At 38.6% G+C, this 21043-nt stretch overlaps 1 protein-coding gene across 1 annotated transcript in view; it reads right to left on the reverse strand.

The window, feature by feature from the left end:
- Positions 1–21043, reverse strand: part of PARD3 (par-3 family cell polarity regulator) — a 310634-nt gene that overhangs the window by 158837 nt on the left and 130754 nt on the right. Inside the window, exons 13-16 of the mRNA XM_010184574.1 lie at positions 19350–19538; positions 18702–18872; positions 8001–8151; positions 23–212 (exon numbers count right to left, since the gene is read on the reverse strand). Of these exons, the coding sequence (XP_010182876.1) occupies positions 23–212; positions 8001–8151; positions 18702–18872; positions 19350–19538 (701 nt within the window). The remainder of the gene's footprint in view (positions 1–22; positions 213–8000; positions 8152–18701; positions 18873–19349; positions 19539–21043) is intronic.

Below are 21043 nucleotides of genomic sequence, written 5' to 3' on the forward strand. Positions count from 1 at the left end.
TTCCACCAAATCATGCTCTTACCAGTCTGTTGACTCATTAATGGCAGCTTTAGCCCATCCACCAGAATCAACAGTGCCAAACCCAACATCATCATGGGAACTGGATGACGACTGGTCAGAGAGATGAGGAGGGAGTACCGACAGTCTGTCATCTTCAATAATGACAGTGTCATCCTGGGGCATATTCACCGTCGGAGACAGCTGATATTTACCTGAACAATACAAGGGAGAAAAAAACCAAAAACCTAAATAATGGCAGAGAACGCTTTGAATATTATATAGTCACAGGTGATAAAATGTCACGTCAAACTGCAATGCTACTGATAAGAGTGACACAGTGCAGATAATAAAATTAACTATGTCTCACTTTATACATATCTTCCTATGCAGAGGTCTGAAAAATAATATACACTGGTCATATCTGTGGCCTACTGCAAGAACAACACAGGCTCACAGAAAGGTTGAGGTTGGAAGCGACCTCTCTCTCATCTGGTTCAACCTCCTTCTGCTCAAGCAGGGACACCTACCGCCAGTTGTCCAGGACCCTTTTTGAATATCTGTACTCCACACCACATCTCTGGGCACCCTGTGCCAGTGCTCAGTCACCCTCACAGTGAAAAAATGTTTCCTGATGTCCAGAGGGAACCTCCTGTGTTTCAGTCTGCGCTTGTTGTCCCAGGGCCTATCACTAGGGACCACTGAGAAGTGCCTGTCCCAGAAGACAGTACCTTGTCTTGCATCAAATTATCTGGCAGAAACAAAACGTTCAGTGGAGGCTAACAAAGCTCAACGCTTCTCCTGATCAGTCTTGCCCTCATGAAATCTGAAACTTATTTGTTATTGGGAACTTGGAACACTTGAATAATGCCTCCACAATGGAAAGAATTATGAAAGGTGATGAGAACTCATGGGTAAAGCCAAACGTTTCCATATTTCATTCCCTACTTCACAAAACAATCTGGAGGCACACATACAAAATTTGGGGGGGGGGCGAAATACCTAATTCTATTACCACCACATTCAAGTAAGTTTCAACACTGTTGTTAAAATACCATCATATACATGAAAGAGATACAATAAAGACTGAACACTATTCTTTGTTCAGCAGCAGACCTGACTGGGTTAATTCATGAGAGTAACAGTTAAACCATGATGTTTAGAGGATTCTTACAAACTACTAAAACACTGTGTCCAAGGAAAAAACAGTTTTAATATAAAAGTGCATATAAACATTATAAACTCACTACCATTGCTGCTTTTATAGGGATAAATATATACAGATCATTATATTTTCCAGTAATCACTCAATACATAAGACTGTATAGCAATGTTTAAACTGCTGTATAAAAAGCAGAAGAAACTTTTAAACTTAAAGAAACTTTATGCCACAAAGCCAGACTATAAAGAATATGAGAAGAAATAATACTGTCATTGCAATGCTTTTTAACATAACTATGGTTTAAACTGAAAAAATGTCTTTTTCAGGATACATGCATGAGATACAGAGTTGGGAGGATGGGGGTTATATAATATCATATGGAAGATGGTAGAAATATACAACTATCACCATTTAAAATTTTGACTGCATAAACAGGGGTTATTTCAGTATCTAGAAAGACTAAGCTAAAACTTGCTCTAAGGAAAATAAAGATTTGCATCTGGATAAAAATTATTTAGTTATCTGAGGCAATAGCTAATAATTAAGTGTGATTATTTCATATTAGCTGCACGTAATTTTTAATGTGATAGAATCTCTTTAAAAATAGTTTTTCCTCCTGGGTATTGACTTAAAAAGATCTGTCATTTAAAATGCTTGGTTTTAGCTCTCACTACACGCAACATTATCTCTAATGAATGATCATGACATTACATGAATTTTATTCCTGGAAATGTATTCTCTTACTAAAACAATTAGTAAAACTGTCACATCTCGTGAGAAGAAAAGCACCAGCTTAACCAACCGTTAATCTGACAACAAACTGTAAATTATTCTAAAACTATGACGAAGCATAGTAGTAATATATTGCAAAACTTATATTCCCATAATATAAACTGCTTCTATGGACACATCTAATATTTTCACACTTTATTATTACTACAGATATGTAAAAAATGTATAGAACTAGGAGAAAAGAATTCTTTCCTCTTTTCTGGAAAGGTTTCCATTACCATCACTACCTTTGCATGCAATTATCAAAAAAAACCAAACAAATAAAGCCTTATGTACAAATTGTAACTATAAACATCACTGCACCAGACAATACATTTTGTATAGCTTTCCAAAGGAAGCAAAGAGATCACTGAAGAAGGGTGGAAGAAAAAGGTCCTGCATGGTGAACATCTTATCACTGTCAAACTGAAATGAATGTGTTCAGTTTGCATAACAGCTGATTCTTTGCCCAGCAATAGCTTCTTTGATGGACAGGTTAATGTTTAGCCTGGTAATGTACTTCTTTCCAAACATAATGCCTACAAGACTGTTAACTCCATAGTTAATAACGTCTCCCAAGAATTGATTGTGAAAAGGTATAACCTTATGGCATTCGGCAGATTGAACTTCCCATTTGAGAGGCTACAGTAATTCAGTAACATTTTTAACTTTTCACTACCCGTCTTTATAGCTGACAAGGGTGAAGACTGACATTTTAATAGTTGCTTTGGAATTAAGGAGAAAGCCCGTCTGACGTGCCTATGCTTTTCAAACAGCTAAAAACAGGTAAAAGGCTTCATCCCCAGCAGATGACTAGACAGACTTCAGCAATGGACTCAAGATGTCCTTTGTAGAGAGCTCAGCTGAAGTGGACGGAAAATACCCTTGGAGAAAGCAACTCTGCAAGTGTTGGGAGACACATTACAAGGAAACATCAAGGAAACTTCAAATCTAGTAATCATCGGTATATTTGATTGATCTACAAATCTAAGACATTGCTTGAGCTGTCTACAATCCTCTCCAAGACAGTAATTTTTCCTCGGGTTACAAAAGAGCTATAAAATTGAGGCTCCGAATACACTTCAAGCCCAGTTTTGCATATATTAATTCTTCTTCAGCAAGGTAATCTGTAATAATATGTAGTATTTTGGACAGTGTAATAATGAAGGGAAAACATGCTCCCTTTCAAGTGTGTCTCACCTCAGAACAATGAGTCTCCAATTTCTCAAACAAGTTACCAACCTAAACAAGCATAGCTTGAGGACAATAACAAACTATGGGGTAAGAAGGGTTCCCATCTGTCTGTGCAGAAAAAGAAGTCTCAGAGCTCCAGTATCAAATGGCTGCTCTCCAGGTCTATGAGGACTTCCAGCTTAGAACCAAAAATATGCCAAAGAGCAACACTTCAAATCTATAACAGTATAGACCTATAATAGACCAGAAAATAGTTTGAAACTGAATTAAACCACTAACATAAAGTGTTCCAAAAACCCCTTGAGAATATATAGCACATAAAATAAAGAGACTTACTCATGAAGAACTCAACTACTCCAGGTCCTCTTAAATCTTGAGAATCTCCAAAGTTTGGTTAATGTTTGCTGTAATAACTTCAATCCTATACTATACTGCATGCTCATGACACTGTATCTGTCCTGGTTCTTGTGTTTTGCTATTGCTTTCTCCTTAAAAGAAGTTTTAAAAAAATATATTGCACACTTCTACAATACATTCAGAACCAAGTATTACTTTATGAGTGACTCTCATGAGCATTTTGATATCTTGGGATTCAGACCAATGGTACACTTCAAGCCTCTTACACAAGTAGAGGGCCTTTCTTGCTCTGACATGGCAAATGATACCCAGCCTGCCTGACCACAAAATCAGCAACAGCTGCTCTGTGATGAATAATGAAGTATTAACCAAAGTAATAAATAAAGCAATAAATAAGAGAAATAATAATAAATTAAAATAAGTGTTGATGATTATAATAGTGATGAAAACTCTTACAGAAGGGATAAAGAGAGTTATACAATGAGAAATTACAGTTTCTGTAGAATTTCATTTATTTATTTTTCACTAACAGCATATTTATCTCCAGCAGTATACTGAGTTTTGGCAAAATTTTCCATAGATATTCGTATCATCTAATTTTCCAAGCTAAATAGAGGCGGAATTGGGAATACATGGATAGGGAATGTGTAAGGACAAAAATGTCTCCACTGTAACGAGGCCGTGGATCTCAAGAGAGTGCTCAGATCTGTCCAAACCATTGTAGCAGACCACCATGTTCTGATGAGATCCCTGGCTGGGGAACTGCATTCTGCTTGTAAAGGGTTATTTTCATTTCGTTGACATACTCTACATCTCTAGCTAAATTTTTTTCAGTAGCTTTTTCTCCTGATTCTATCCTTAAGATAGCAATTATTCATGTAGAGAACAAAGTATTTCCTGATGTGTAGGAACTATCAAGTTTTACGAAGTTCTGGGGGATCCTCAAGGATGAAAAGCAGATTCAGTGCAAGCTATTGTTATTCTGTGTACCACCGATAAATAACTTCTGTTTAGTCACTGTTAGCAACAAAACCCGCCATGTTCATAAAAGAAATATCAGCTACTAGAAGAAAGAGATGAAAGAGGACTTTGTGCTAAGCTGTTTGTTGAATAAGAATAATTTATATAGACAGCAGCTATGTGTTTGCGTATTGCAAAACTCAGGAGCATAATGGACGATATTCAAGAATGGTTTATCAGAAGAGACTTGAATATTAATCGTAGAGCCAACCAAACATGCATAACAGAGTTGTTATTTTGAATCTACTAACATGCAACCTGGAAATCTTAAAAATAAACAAAAAAGCATAAGGGTTTATTATAGCCATCTAATTCTTAGAAGAGAAGACACAAATAATATACATTAAAAAATGCTTTGTTAAAACAGAAATATCATTCCCTGAATACAGAAATTGGTATCTCCTCTCCATCAGATATTTTCAGTGAGATATTATCTAGTAAAAAAGCATAAGGAAATCTATAATAGCAATAATCATCTAGAAAAGTAAAATCAATGCAAGAATTGTCAGAAACATTAAAAGATTCATGTGGCCTTTTTGCAGTAAGCAAACATTATTTTACATAATTTAAATTACATTCTCAAATTGGTATTTTATTCCCACTCTCACAGCAAGGCTCTGACAACCAGTTCTTGCTGTCAGTTATAGATTGAAAGAGTAAGGAAATTGTCTTAAATACCTTTCCTGAAAATTACATTAGATGTATTTAAAAGGAACAAAACTCTCTTAAAAGTTTTGTTCCAACTTTAAGCAATGATTGAAAAGAGCAGGCATTTTCCATATCTTATCACTTATGAATAGTCTAATTTAGGAAGGAGGAAATCTCAAAATCCATCAATTCTATCCAATAGCAAAAGAAGCAGAAAAACCTACTCTTTCACTCATGAAATCAAACCGTGACCACCTCACCACAAGGTACCAAGAGTTCTAAAAGTTTATATAGTTAAATCTGTTGAGAGGTAAATAAGAGACATCAGGTGATTCAGAGAACCGGTAAGTAAGAGGACTCCTAGATATGAGGAGAGCACTGAAGGGAGTCAGCGCTGCATGAAGCACTCCCTTTGGGTTGTGCCCATGGTCAGGACCAGCATGGGAAGGTACAGACCTCCAGTCTCCCTCAGCCAGATTGTTCTTAAGACTATTCCTCACATTTAGGCCAATTCTCAAGTGAGGAGGAAACTCTGGAAGAGTCATGTAACACCACATATACATTCTCAGAAAAATTAAAAAAAGTTCAGAGATTTTTCTCATTATCAATGCTAATAGGAGAGGAATTCCACATTTACTATTAAAAGACTGAGTCTTACAAACGTCAGCTACTTTGAAACAAGAACTGTGCCTATCTCTGCTAGCAGGTAATAATACCACTGTGCTGTATGGCACTGCAAGCAAACATGCATGCAGTAATATTACAAAATATTACAACACTGCAGTTTTAACTTAGTGGTATGGGTTAACTCAGAAAAACTAGCATATTAGAAAACTGACTGCTACCTAAAAACTGGGTTTAAACATCACAGCTTTGTGAAGCTGCCACCATTGGAGAAGGGAATTGACAGAGTCCTCCCAAGACCAGTTTTCAGTTATGCTGGACTGGATCACGTTTATTATGAGATTCAGGCACAATTTGAGTTTCCATGTGCTTCCAACTAAAACATCAATGGATTTAAGTCACAACTAATGACTTTCCTACACAGTTCTTGGTTTCTGAAAACAATACAGAGAAAGGATGACTCAGAGGAAATCAAAACATCAACTTCAGGTTATAAAATGAATAATGCAGGACAGGTTTTCCCCCTCTCTATATCTACATTGCAGAGGTATCCAAAAGCATTAGATTTTAAGAGCTTTGGAAAGACTTTTTTTTTCCTTTTATTGAAATACAAGTTACTGCCTTCCACTACCAGACTGATGAACCACCAGTTCAATTTGGCACGGCAAGTCCTGTGCTCCTGTGACGTGGAAGTAAACTGCATTGCTGATACACATGCACACAGACACTTAGGATTTCTTCTCCCACCACTGGACAAGGTGTTTAAGCAATAACTTGTTAACACTTATATGAGCTCTATGTATAAATCCTCTGCAACACTGACGGAAAAAGCAGGAGGTAGTGCTTTCCAAATGCTTTATCTAAAGCCTTGACACCACAAAAATCAGTTCCTTTTATGGGAGAGTAGTGTTCAAGACTTAACACTCCTTAAATTTGCCAACAAATAAGTATTTTTTTCACGTTGTTCTCTTTAAGAGCATATGATTTTGGGTGAAAGGATTTCATGCTTCATTGATTACCAGGAATACAATTTTTCCTCTGAGCTGCACAAAACGTAATGCAATAGAACAGAATATCATTTATTTCCAACTATTGTTGCCAAAATACACAAAGGAAAGACAAAAGACTTAATTGATGAAGTATCTTAAATACCAAATCTGTGGATTTTCAGAGTTTAACAACAGTGTTGTTCTACTACCACAAAGAAAAAGCAAGCAAAAAAATACAAACATTAAAAAAAAACCAAACAACCTCAAAACTGAGTGAAATATAGATACAAACTGACTGTAAAAGGCTTTCATTTCTAAGGCTGAAAATCAATCTCAAGGAATTAAAAACTAAGTTCAGCCTTGCTTTATATCAAGTTTACAGCAGCACCTTCTAATATAGTCGGTGTGTGTCAAGCACACTAAAAAAAGTCCCAGATTTAATGGCCACATCTTATGTTTAAAACTTGCAACTCAAGCAAGCAATTGTCACATCTTCTGTCAGGTGGTATTTTTATCAAGCTGCTTTTTGAGTTTAAATTTGAAAATCCTTTCAAACTAATCCCATGCTAGTCAGTAAATCCAACCACTCCTGTGGCAAGGCAAGTCTTTATTACCTAGCTCTGTACATCGGAAGCTGAATTGCTGCAGAGTAACTGCTAATAACCTCATTATCCTCTGGGGCCATGCAGACGGTATGGCACAGAATCTACACAAGGGATGCTTAAAATTAGTTATGAGGTTTTAAAATTGGTGTCCTGCAAAGCAAAAATTCAAACACATTAATGAAACACCCAAACTAGCATAAATGGATGCAAGTTTGCCTTATTTATTTTTGTACTTTATTATGGTTAAAATAGAGGAGAAAAAATGCTGAAATTAATTATAAATTCCCATGAGTCACTGACTTTCACATGAATGAAGGCTCAACATGAAGACTAGACCAACCAATAATTTATTGTCCCAGATCAGACACTGAAAAACTATGTTAAATTCACCCATTATTTGTTCTATTTCCTGCCATGGGATACAAAATTCACTTTATAATTCTATTTATTGACTTACTTTCTCACATTAACTACCCAGGCGGCTTGTGTGGACAATACTAAGGCACATTTTAAGTTGGTCGGTGCAACCTCCATGTTCCCCGATTCCCACATACATAATACATTAACCGCCCTTTGATGAATCACAGTGAGGAATAAAAACATGCCCCGATTAGCAGAACTGATTTGACTCACCCATTATCCTACTCAGCGCCGCGTTCCTCGTGGGCGACTCGCTGAGACCCTCGATCCCACCGTAGAGGGAGTGGGAAATCCTTCTTTCCCGGTCATCCAGCAGAGTCTCTATGGGCAGCTCTGGCCCAGAGGGGCTCCCAGGTGACTCCAACTGCACAAAGAGAGGAAAATTAGCAGCCAGGGTCTACTTAGCAGCACGAGGAAACTGTAACAACTTGCCTAAGGCCTAGACCTGTCTGGGCACCAAATGAGGTAGCTTTTCACCCTGGACAAATATAATTTGCAATGACAGCTTTGCTTAATGACCAACTTTCTAAGCCACTTTACACTGCGCTTCCCATGGTGCCCTGTCAAATTTCAAATCCTTCAGGAGAAAATTGGTGAAAAAGCCCCCACTGTATTTTGGTGTCTCTTTGTTGGATAATTTCTTAAGCAGATAGATTTGGCTTTCTTAAACAGTCTCGGGCAGACAGCTGGGCCCTCGTCCCCACACTGACAGCCTGTCAGAACAAGGCCCCTGTCAGAAGCGCAAAGCAGGAACTCCATTTGGAATTGGGCTGCTGGCGTTTTTTGAAGTGCTGCAATTTGCTTTCAAATGTAATCATCATGGAAACCTCCAGGAAAGCTCACCACGGATATTAGTAACCAAAACACAAACACTCAAATGTTTTGTAGTTAGTATGGAAAGGAAAAAAAGCTGGGCTTCACTTTAACATTTATTTTCATTTCTTTCTCTGCTCATGATGAGTTCTTTGCTTTGCCTTTTCTGGCTTCAGGGTACAGAGACCTCGCATATGATCCCCAGCACTGCCGCAGAGCTACAAAACACAGAACTGGCAAAACCTGAAGTGTCCCCTTCAACCATGGCCCTCATCCCAGGGAGCTGCTGGGTCCCTGGCCACCATGACCCCAGGCAGACTTCCCAGGGGCATTATGAGGTATATGAAGTAGGTGGTGGAAGAAGTGATGGAGACGAGCTGCTTGGCCGTGTGCGCAGGGGGGAAGACCGTGTACGGCCCCCTCCCCGCACCAGCTGCCTTCTGTCAGAAGGCTCCCATGAGCAACTTCCCAGCTCAGCCTTTGTTTGCAGAAGCTGGTCATGCCTTGTTTTCCTGTATATGCCTCTCAGATTTTTCAAAGAGAGAGGAAAAACTCAGTGAGCCCAGGAGAATCAGAGCTCAGTGGAAGACAGTGCCCATGCGAGGCAAAGAAAAAACAATTCGATATCACCTAGCTGGGTTTAGCCACAGGCAGCTCTGCTGCCGCTGTCCCTGAGAGCCAGGAGAACGAGCACCTGAGCACTCACCGGTCAGTTTGGATGCCAAATTTGTCACCACTCAGTTACTCACTGCAGAGACTCCCCACACCATCACCCAGCTCTCACACCATTCAGCCTTCCTGCCCCTAAAGCTTTTGGTTCACCTGAGCTCTAGCACCCTGCTGGTATTCAGTAATGCTACCAAACGAGCTTCATCAAGACCGTAAACCAATTCACCTAAACAGGGTGAACTGAATCCAGCCCTATTAAAAATAAACAGATATTTAAAAATAGATGCATTTTGCAATCGTATGAATTCACACATCAAAGCGTTAGTTTTTCTCACCAATATGCCTCTTCCTATTGAAGTGTATAGTTAAATCTCAAAAACAATGTCCTTGCACAAATCCCACGGCATATATTTTATATGTATTGAATTACAGCGGAGACCAGATACTGCAAAATACTGAGCATGCTGCAAACTCTTTGAAGCCACTGGGAACTGGGAATGCTTATTCCACAAGACCGGTCTCTAAACGAGCACAAGAGGAGGCGTTCATAGTTTCATGAATTACAATAACAAGCAACATGTTTGTTGGTTGTTTTTTCTTTAAACAGCTGCCCATTATTAATCACTCCACCCGCAACTCCCAGATGACTAAGAAATGTAAGCTCCAAAAGATTTTTTAAAATGTGCTGCAAGGGCTACAAAGCACTCGGCTGCATTCTTCACAGCAGAGGCTTTGAAGTAGGCCCGATGGACTAATGACTTCTGACATTCGGGCGCTGGCATAGCGCCCGGTACACGGAGGGGTGGACGTTTGTGAAACGCCGCGTTACGAAGTGGAGGAGACCACGACTGGGAGGTCGCAGAGTCTGCAGAAATTATTTTTTCTGTTCAAAGCCATCATCTGTTTAATATAAATGAGATATTTAATGAAGTTCCAAATTGTAGACTTATCTCTCCCAGTTTGATAAGCACTGGGGAGATTTACTGCATCAGAGGGTCAACACAATTACAATTGGAGGCACGTCAAGCTGCAGGAGAATAATAAACTTGCAGTGCAAGTGAATTAGACTCAATAAGGTTTAAATTGTGAAATGAGGATTTGTTTTATTAGTTTTTTTAAATTGCAGATTACAATTGACAGCTTTACTAAAAAAGTAAATTAAACAATATTTGTAGCTTCTGTTATAATCTAGGGCAAATTCAAAAAGAATAGGAAATCTAAATTCTGAAACACTAAAAAAAAGCACAGCAACATCAGACTGCTTGAGAGCTTAAACTTGCATGATAAACGCATTAAATGGTAAACTAACCTTTATTTCACTGCCTTTAAATAAGGTGTGAAAATACCAAAGTGTTTTGGGGTTTATTCTCCCAGTGCTATATTGATGACTTTATGTAACAAGTGTCCAGCTTTTAGTGAGCCATATCACACAGTCCTTCTTCATGTGACAACCCATCAACTTTCAAACTCATTTGTAGGAAGGTCTCAAGAGATTTTCAGAAAGACACTGACAAGAAGAAAGCTCTGAATCACAGAAATACATAAAAATTCACTCCTGGTAATTCAGTAAAGTACAGGGTAAATAAAAGAAATAACAGGAGTATTGTGGTTAAATGGCCGTGCTCTGTAAAGTGAATCATGTATTTTATCATTTTCATGGGGAAAACTTTTTACATTTCTAATTAGCCTCTCAAAAGATGGGTTTAAACAAAGGCATTGATAGACAACTACACAAATATTTTATAAAAGATGCAATGTCTTTTCTAAAACAGCAAAAATTATACATGAATTACACAACTGGCTTTCACCAAAAGAAGTCCATATATAAAAGCAGTTCCTTATATTATTGACAGAAGGTTTGTGTAAGAAAAAATACACTGAGTGTGGAAACTCCTGTGGGGAAGACAAAGAGACCAACAGTCCAAAACAAGATTGCAGTTCAAATAAAGACTTGTTCTTTCTGATGCATTTCTAATAAAGAGCTTGAATTACACATTCCAGTTCCTCCCCTTAGCCAATATCAGTTCTATCCAGTATAATTTAATCTGATTAACTGATAAAGAGTAAGTAATATAAACAAAGATGTATGAATTCCTGACCTTCGTGAAAGGCCTGGAAAGGAAACCAAGCTAGGCAGCAACTGCCCCCTACACTGCCTGCCAGTATCTGTCCCTAGCAGCAGCACTTCTGGTATGACAGCTCAGAGTCACGGGCTGGCTGAGGTTGGATGGAACCACTGGAGATTATCTAGTCCAACTCAAAGCAAGGTCAGCAAAGTAGGTTGTCCAGTGCCTTGTCCAGTTGAGTTTTGAACATCTCCAAGGACAGAGATTCCACAACTTCTCTGGGAAACCTGTGCCAGTGGTTGACCATCCTCTCAGAAAATATTTTTTTCTGATGTTAAAGGAAATTTCTTTTATTTCAGTTTGTGCCTATAGCTTCTTCTCCTGGCAACGGGCAGCCCTGACAAGAGTCTGGATCAGTCTTCTTTATTCCCCACATCAGGTATTTACAGACACTGGGAAGATCCCCCTGGGCATTCACTTCTCCAGGCTGAGAAGAGAGTTCCTTCTCCGAGTCCTAGCACTGATCTATAATAAATGATCATATTTGTAAAAATGCAATAAAACTTCACATGCTACAGATTGCCTGTAGCTCATTTTTTTTCTCCATTCTTTTAAAATAAAAATAGAAACAAGATTTTATTTTTTTTTTCATAAAATAAGTTCTCTACCCTGGCCCTTTGTCATTCAGATAAGAACCAGCTGTTTGCCAAAGTGCTGTCTGTACTAACTAGACCAGCTGCTGCTTATCTAGATGATAAAAGGACAAGTAATGCAGTCCTTTTCACTTAAACACCACCATCCATCCTATCTGAAGTTATGCACATAAATATGAAAAAAGTTTATGCACAAGAACATTGCCAAAATATTCAAAGCATAAGCAAACTCTTTTTTTTTTAAAGAAACAATAATCAGACTCTCTTTTTCCTTCAGCAAGTAAATTATCCAAATACTGGCATGCAAGCATTATGGATTTTAAAGAAGTCAGTATACAAATCTGCTACATATTACACTGCATCCAGGATACTGAAGCTCTTTCTGTCACACAGAATTATTCTCCAGGCTTTCTTTTTCCTTTCTTATCTGAGTACTGTGGCTAAGATGTCCAAAATGCTTCAGCTACCTTTTTCAACAGAGATACTTCTACAATACTACTAACAATATTACACATGGTTTTCTCTGTTAGCACCCAAGTTGGGATCCTGCTTTACGGACAGACTTTGCAAGATGCACAAATGTAGGTAACAACCAGTAGAAGGGTCAGGGTCTGACTTACATGCACAATCATGCACAATTAGCACAGTGTTTCTACAAAATACTGAATTCTTATTCTGACAATGCTAGAAGTTAAGCAGAAGTCAAAACATGCTTTCAGAATGGTGGGAGGGAACTCACAGAGTTTTGCAAAACAGAGTAAGATGTTAGGAGCAGAAGAGAAGCAGGTAGAAGCACAGAACAAAAGAGACTATGACACCATAAAACACAAAACCATGTATGTACTTTCCAAACAACTAACTTTGTAAAACATTTCTTGGGATCTTTACTATTTGATGTTTGCCTAAGTACACTGGTAGTCATGCACCAAAAAAACCACCTGAGGCCTAAAAGCAGACTATTAATGAGCACTGAATTAGAAGCTCAGGTAGAACGTGCCACAACTTAAAAACCAAACAAATAAACAATTATTTGGCCAAAAATTTGAGAGAAAGAAGGAAGAATTTAAGCAGTACCCTTCAGAGGATGCTCAGACTGAAGATAAAATGTTCACTGAGGACGTCAGACATAGCAAGGTACACAGGAAACCAGCTGGACCACTTGATGGCAAGGGACACAGAAGGACAAGTCTGCAGTAGGGAAGCTCAATCATTTCTGTGGTTGCCTACATATCTAGAGGGGATCTTGGGAACTACAGACCAGGCCTCTGACCTCCTTCTGGATAAAATGGTGGCATCTACAACAAAGAGTAAGGTCACTGAACGTGACAGACGTGGGTTCACAGGGAAGGCAGGTGTCCATGGGGAAATTCTGCCTCACTAGGATGCTGGAGTTGCACAAACGTGCCAGTAAGCTCTCTGAGCTCTGAGGCAATGAATCCCACATGACATATTTCCATTTTCAAAAAGCCTTTACCAAGGCTTCATACCAGTGGCATTAAAGAAACTTAGTTTTTAAAGGACTAGACTAAGTTTTCATTTTCTGGACTGAAATTTGGCTAAAGGATTGGAAACAAAGATCAGTCTTCAGAGTGAAGAAGAGTCAGCTGTAGTCTCCCTCGGGAATCAGGGCTGGGAACTGCTTAGACTCATGAGCAGCTTTATTAATGACTTGAGAAGGGAGTGAACAGTGAAATCACTGTGTCTGGAGAAGATACTAAAGCCTTCTTGATAGTTAAATGAACTCCAGAAGGTCGTCACAAAACTAATCTAGCGAGAAAAGAAAATAACCAAACCTGTCATATCAAAGTAGGTAACTAGGTAATGCATGCAGGGAAAAATTACTCTGAATGTTTTATGCTTCCATGCATACTGGAAAAAAATAGATGTTTGCTTGTCTCCTTTATTACAAAATGAAACCACTCATTTGAAAAGTCTCTCTCACTGATCTGTCTACCAGTCAATTTATTTACACAGTTGATGAGGTCCTTATATGGTTTGGATTCACAACTGTTTCTCCACTTCATGGTATGCTCTGTTTCCAACTCAGCAACTGGAGCAAAATGAACAGGCATGCAGAAAGAAATCTGGGGATTTGCAAATCATTTTCAAACCTTCGTTTCAGGCATGTTTGGCAAGACGTTAATTCTGTCAAAAAGGGAGATAGACAAGGAGAAACCCTTGAAATCTCTCATTTCAAGGAAAATGGTGATGCTTTCACTTAATGGCAGACAAGTGCTGCCTGCATGTGACATGAACAGAGTGCAGATGAGCAATCTGTGCTTCTAAGCTGCCCAGGTTGCAGGACTGAAAAGAGCAGGATTCCAAAAGTCAGAATTACCTTTTTTTTCCCCTGTATCATCACATACTGCTGCCAGCTGCACAGATCTGCCTGACAGTCATGCCTAAGCGCTGTGCGCGCATTGTGGCCATACAGCCAGCAGCTGTTTGCCCATACAAGCTAATTGTGATATTATCACTAATTAACAGAACACGCTGCAAGAAGCTCCAGTGTTTCTCTTTAAATCTTAGAAATGTAAAAAAAAAAAGTTCACCCTGAATTAAAGATCTAAAAAGCTGATGGCCTTGTCTTCTGAAAACTGAGGCGCTAAATACTGGTCATACATGAATATCATGTCAATTGTTATTCTTCCCATTTTTATCACTGTCTGTACATCTTTGGAAATGTACCTTAAAGTCTCTCTGAGCTTATACAGTGATGTTGAAGGTCAATATACAATGCTGGTCACAGAGGGCAAGTCTGAAAGTTGAAAGCATAGATCTGAAACTTTTCTGAAAGAGGAGGGAGGGAACCTTAGATATTTCCAAATCCCAAACTAAATGTTTTTGTTACACTAATCTAACAGCATCCATCAAACATTCACTGTGATTTTGTCTGGAGTGGCTGAGATATTAAACAGCTTTGCAAGGTTTGTAGTAGTGCAGCTTACAGAATTAACTATATTACTGTATTCTGTGTAGACGTAATGCAAACAGGAGAAAAACCCAGATACAGAGTTTTGGCATGGAGTTCATTCATAACTACTGCTCCTTCCACACTTGTATCAATATTTACTAGAAGATAATTCACTTGAAAACCTGGATGGATTATACTCTATCTCCTGGTGAGTCAATGAAAATTCTTTCTACAGGCAACTCTTCAGTTCAGTAAAACCACAACAGCATAAAAACATTTTTTACCTTCTGGGAAGTTTGTGGTCTCACAAACTGTGGTCTGAGTTCACAGTTATGTAAGATCTGGGGATGTATATGATCCCCTCACTACCTCTCTGAAGACAAAATAATGCTCTTATGGTGTTTATGTACATTTTTATTGTTACTCTAATTGCTTTGGAGGCTTCAACATGAGAACTGGTGAAGCTGTATGAGAACAATCCTGATGAGTTTTGAAACAGTTTCATGCTCAAGTTAAGTAGACTTTGACTTCTGAAGCCTAAAAAAGCCTTCTGACAATAATTTAGGGTTTTTTGCACTGGCATTATAACCCCCTGCACAGATTCCCCTTCTGAGGCAGCTGTGGCTGCGCTGTGGCACGGTGAGGAATCCCAGGGCGCAGAGTCCTGAACTCTCATCACAGTGCGGGACTGACCGCATGGAGCGGAGAAGAATGAACACTGCTGTTGGCAATGCACTAAAGGGAATATAATTGAGCTTGTTCCATTTAACTGTGGTTCTGCAAGACTAACAAGAGTGTAAGCTATATTTTTGTCCATAGAGAGGGCAAACACAATGTTGAATCAAAGAAATTAATTGAACAGCATCTTTTTTGTTGGTGGTATTTTATGGCGACTCCTTTGGAGAATTAAAAGAGAGAGAAAAGCACAGAAAAAACCAGGGAAATACTTTCTCAAAAAGGTAAACATTTATTTTTGTCTAAGAAAAAACATTAAAACCCAATTTCTGAGAAACTGGGGTTGTTTAGTCTGGAGAAAAGGAGGCTCAGAGGAGACTTTATTGGTCTCTACAACTAGCAAAAAGGTGGTTGTAGCGAGGGGGGTGTTGGTCTCTTCCCAAGTAACAAGTGATGGGAGAAGAGGAAATGGCCTCAAGTTGCACCAGGAGAGGTTTCAATTGGATATTAGGAAAAATTTTTTCAATGATAGGGTTATCAACCATTGGAACAGGCTGCCCAGGGAAGTGGTTGAGTGACCATCCCTGAAATTATTTAAAAGATGGCTAAGATCTTTTCCAACCTAAATGATTCTGTGAGTCTATGCTGGTAAAAGGTGTGATTTACCAAGATAGAGTTTGCCCTTCTGCAGGCTCCCGAGTCTGTCACCAGTCAGATGTCATTTATTTTTTGTTCTAATACTAAAAACCTTTGCTGAGACTGTATATCAGGCTGGTGGTAGCTACAGGAATACTCTAAGGGTACAACTCATGTACCAGTGCATCTAATTAACCTACGTTCCTGAATCAAACATAATGTAGCTGAGACTGCCAGACATGGCCAATATCGCTACAGTGATACAGTCCACACATCTTGGGGGCTAAGCTGACTGCATACCATACTCATATATGGCATTCATGCAAGACACATAAATAATATTATCACAGCTTATCAGTACTATATCAGATTAATAATACCTAAAGTTTAAAGCCCTCCAATTCTTGAATAAGGAACTAGGGTTTAATTGCAAAATGCCAAGAAACACATTATCTCTTCACTTTTCATTTCATTGAAGTCTGGGCATTGCAAGACTTTCAGAAAACCAGCTTCTTGAATACTGCCAGCTCAGCAGGTAAATATGTTTATGTCAATGCAAGTTACACTTTCATCATATTAAAATATGCAAACAGTATTGACATCGTATTTCCTTTGGATGAATGTCATGAAAGCAATAATTCCTGAGAAAAAATAGATTCAAAGATTATTTTGTAAAAATGATCACTAAACGAGTAATTGCATATCGTCACTTTCCTAAATCATTATGACTCAACTCACCAGCTTGCTAAAGAGGTTGAAAAATCCACAAAAAACTGTAAAGTAGGCCCAGACAAACAGAGGTCCCTATCCAGCCCCTATACAGATACATTTCAGTGCATCTAAATCTGGTTCTAACACCAGTTATTTCATCTTGCAGCAGATACACTCTAGGACTGAGCTGTGCCATTTTTGGCATGTGATTTCTGCAAAATAAATCACGCTAAATGTCAAGCAGATGCAGGGCACCAAACTATTCTTAACTTCAGTGAGCAAAGATTCTATCGGATTTAAGGAGCAACGTCTTTGGTTCATTGTTGCTGGATTTGCTCCATCATGTTTACAAACACTGTTTTGATACATTTGCTATAGAAGACTTTCACTAAGAGAAAAGTGAATATCTTCCACATTCTTTTGGAAAAAAATTACTAAAAATATAAATAGTATAAAATATTTCACCCTTTCTATGTAGTAAGCTATAAAATGCACCTGAAATTGGATAGGACTAAGAAACAGTCTCCAAAGGACAGTCTGTGCTCTCTGGAGTCCAAGTTCAGAATCATGGCTAGAACAGGACATCACCAAACATAAAAAATTCCTTCAACGCCAAGTGAGAAACCATATGCACCCAAGTCGGTTTCCTAGCAGTGCATGTATATATAAACCTGTATGTATGTTTATTAAAGCTGTGTATAAGCAGTTAATCAAAAGGAGCTTAATACTTTTAGAGAAGCTAGTGTCTTTTTCAAACATAATTTTAAAATACACCATGGACTGGAATTTTTTGAAGATCAATTTTATGCATTAAAAAGTAAACCATTCCTTTTCCCCTTAGGCAGGATTGGCAGTACTAAACCAATTTGTGCACATCATTTTTGAAGCATGATGCTCATGAAATAACACTACTGATAAGACCTTACCAGTGCTAACAAGAAAGAAAGAATGACTTTAGATGCCTTAAGAACAGATGCTTCCCTGACCCGTCATTCAACTGCATCCTATTTAACTCAGTGCATTTCTCCAATTTGTCAAAATCATTTTGAAGTCTAATTCAGTCCTCCACAGCATCTGCAGTCTTTTAAGTATCATATGCCCACATATTCCTACTATATAGCCTTATTTACATTAATCTAGAAGATAAACTATTAGAAATTATGAACATGTTTCAAAACATCAACAGATTAACATTGCACTGGAGGACACAGAAGCTTCAAATAATGTCAGAGAAAGAATTACCCTGAATTCAGTTATTTCATACTTCCCTGCAGTGAAGGCCAAGACACAACATATTAAAAATCTGAAATAACAGAATTATTTGCATCAAGTTTTGCAGAATCTTTACATGGAACTTTTAGTTGCTTAGATAATAATTAATAATGAAATGCAAGAGATCTACTCTTAATTTAAAAACTGAAAGTGACAAAGAAACAAGTCAGTTAACACCGTCTGTAAGCAAAAGAATCAATAGACCTACAAAAAAAAACCTCCAAAGAACAAAAATCACATAAACACTGGGATGTAATTACAAAATCAATACAGTTTTATTCAGTGTTTCCTGTTATTCATTGATGAAAATACTCAAAAGAAAAACTTTATTGATCAGTAATAAGGTTAGCATGTCTAACGCTGAAATCCAGATAATTTCGTAATTCTCTCTTTCTTTAGCTTCTCAAATAATATTCTCCAGGTCTCAGAGTAATCATGACATCTCTAATAAACAAAAGTACCTTAGAAGTGACAACTCCTAGCCCCAGTATCAAAAGTGTATTACCTCATTGCATTTACTTATTCGCCTTGCCACAATAAGCTGAATCATTCCTCGTTTGTTTCCTTCAGTGGACATGGACCTCCTTAAGGTTTCCATAGCATCTTGATTTGTTTTGCCCAATAATGATTCTCCATTTACCGCTATTAGTTGATCATTGACTCGAAGCCTGCCATCCTGGAAAAGGAAAGATTATAGCCAGTTACATAAAACACACACAAAAGTTTAGTCCGCTGGACAGAGGGGAAAAAAAAAAAGAAAGAAAAATAATCAAACGACTATGCTTAGTCCTAATAGTTTATGGCCAAGCGAACACTGGCATAATAACTTCCATTGCAGCCAGAGTAGGAAATGTCTACTCCAATTATAGATTTGCACTGCAAGCTATTATCATAACCTGTTTGCACAAATAGCATACTAATTGAACTGTACCAGAGACGGCTCGTATCCTTCCAAGAATCTGTAAGGGCTGTTTAAATCCTGGGACACACAAACACATGAATCTGAGCAGAAATCTAAATGATACGTCTGAAGATGCAATTGGAAAAAGCTAGTTACAGAGCAATCTCATTCTTTGTGAATCTGTGGTTATTTTCAAAATAGCCTTATTATGGAAAACCAAGGAAGACTGAAGTTCACAGATGTTCCTCTTACCTTGGATGCTGCTCCACCATTAATAATGGACTTGACGAAGATTCCTAAATCGGCATGGTTTTCTTTTGACCGGTTACCTTTGACGCTCACACCAAGTCCCGCTGACCCAGAGTCATTCAGTGGAACTTCAAATGTCAGGAATTCCCTGGTGCCATCAGGTGTGAGGACAAGCTCCTCTTCTTCTGCTTTCTGTCAGGAAGATTAGCATGGGATTACAGAAGAGCATTTATCTTTGGGAATATCTAAGATATTAGCATTAAAAACCCCTGCTTTTAACTACAATGCAACTATATTTTCCACGATAATTATTCAATGGAACCTGCACAGGTAGTGTACTTTCAATCACCTCCAGCTGATGCCTAGATTCAGAAATATTTTGTGCTTGTGTCTAATGCTTCTCTGTCTAGTAAAATAATTGCATCGCGTGTCATTACTGAATGTGCCATTAATATCAACTCACAAGTAAGCTGCTATTTCATTAGCCAAAAGAGAGCTGTATCAGAAATATCTTCTTACTTGTAAACCTACAGAGATTTAAAAATATCATCATAATCTATGGTAGCTTTGCAGTCATGGGGAGAAACTAAGTGCAAGAAAATTAAATTCAAAAATTACTCATTCACCTCATTTCATTTAAAACTAGCTGTGTTAGGAAAAACATAAAATTACACAGCTAAGATCTGCAACAGCACATCTCTCTGCTATTACCAGGCATAGCGTCAAATCCAGCATGCAGCGTCGATTTTCCTGTCTTTCTTGGCTCTGCTCTTCACCTCTGCCCCCTTACCCATATCTTTGGCTCTTCGTTGCACTCCACACCCAGTTTTAGCCCAGCTGGGACAATCCCAAATTTTGAACACCTGTAATTACAGTCCAAGACCCTCCACTGTCCCTGGCAAGCAGCTGCACAGTGACCCTCTTTCATGCACCCGAAAGCCATACATGCGCAGGAGGCCAGCCTCTTACTTCACCTCCTGCCGAGCTCGGGGTGGCAGCAGACTGGGAGCAGGGGCCCTGGGGTGTCCCCACAGAGCAGTGGCATTCGTTGGGGGCAGCAAGCATGGGGACAGCACCCAGGAGAGAAAATAGTCAGGCCCTGAGGAGCAGTGCTTACACACAAGAGACTGCTGCCAAAAGGAGGAATGGGAGGGACGGGCTGTTCATCAGCCCCACCCCTTGCAGTAGACACTGTCCACTTGTCTCTGACCATCTATCAGTTAAAATAAAGCAATTATAACAATTTTTGGTTATCACTTTATCAATTAAATAAAAAAGTCGTGCCCTTAAAGGCAATTCTCTACAATGGGCCCAGTGTCTGGCCTCCAGAAAGATGCTCATGAACCCAAGTGTGCTGTTTTTTTCTCACTGATATGGATATGAAGGAGAAAGAGTAAGAGAACATTCACCAGAAGCTGCACACTAATGTCCAACAGTCTGCAGTTCTTCTCTGGAAGAATTCATCTAGCCATTTTTTTTCATAATCTTAGCAAATACATCACCTCCCTCACCAACACTGATTTTATAACAACATTTCCCACGTCATTCTCATCTGTTCACAAAGCTCGGTTCCCCTATTTTTCTCCTACTCCCAGATACTTAGAGCAGGACAAGACATGTGAGAAGTTAACGTGCACCTGCTGAGCCATCCCTGTTTCTTAAGACTTGAGGAAATACAAAGCTGATAGGCTCTTCCG

The sequence above is a fragment of the Mesitornis unicolor genome, unplaced genomic scaffold (genome assembly GCF_000695765.1).
Source record: "Mesitornis unicolor isolate BGI_N332 unplaced genomic scaffold, ASM69576v1 scaffold2165, whole genome shotgun sequence".
In the NCBI taxonomy this organism is placed as follows: Eukaryota; Metazoa; Chordata; class Aves; order Mesitornithiformes; family Mesitornithidae; genus Mesitornis; species Mesitornis unicolor.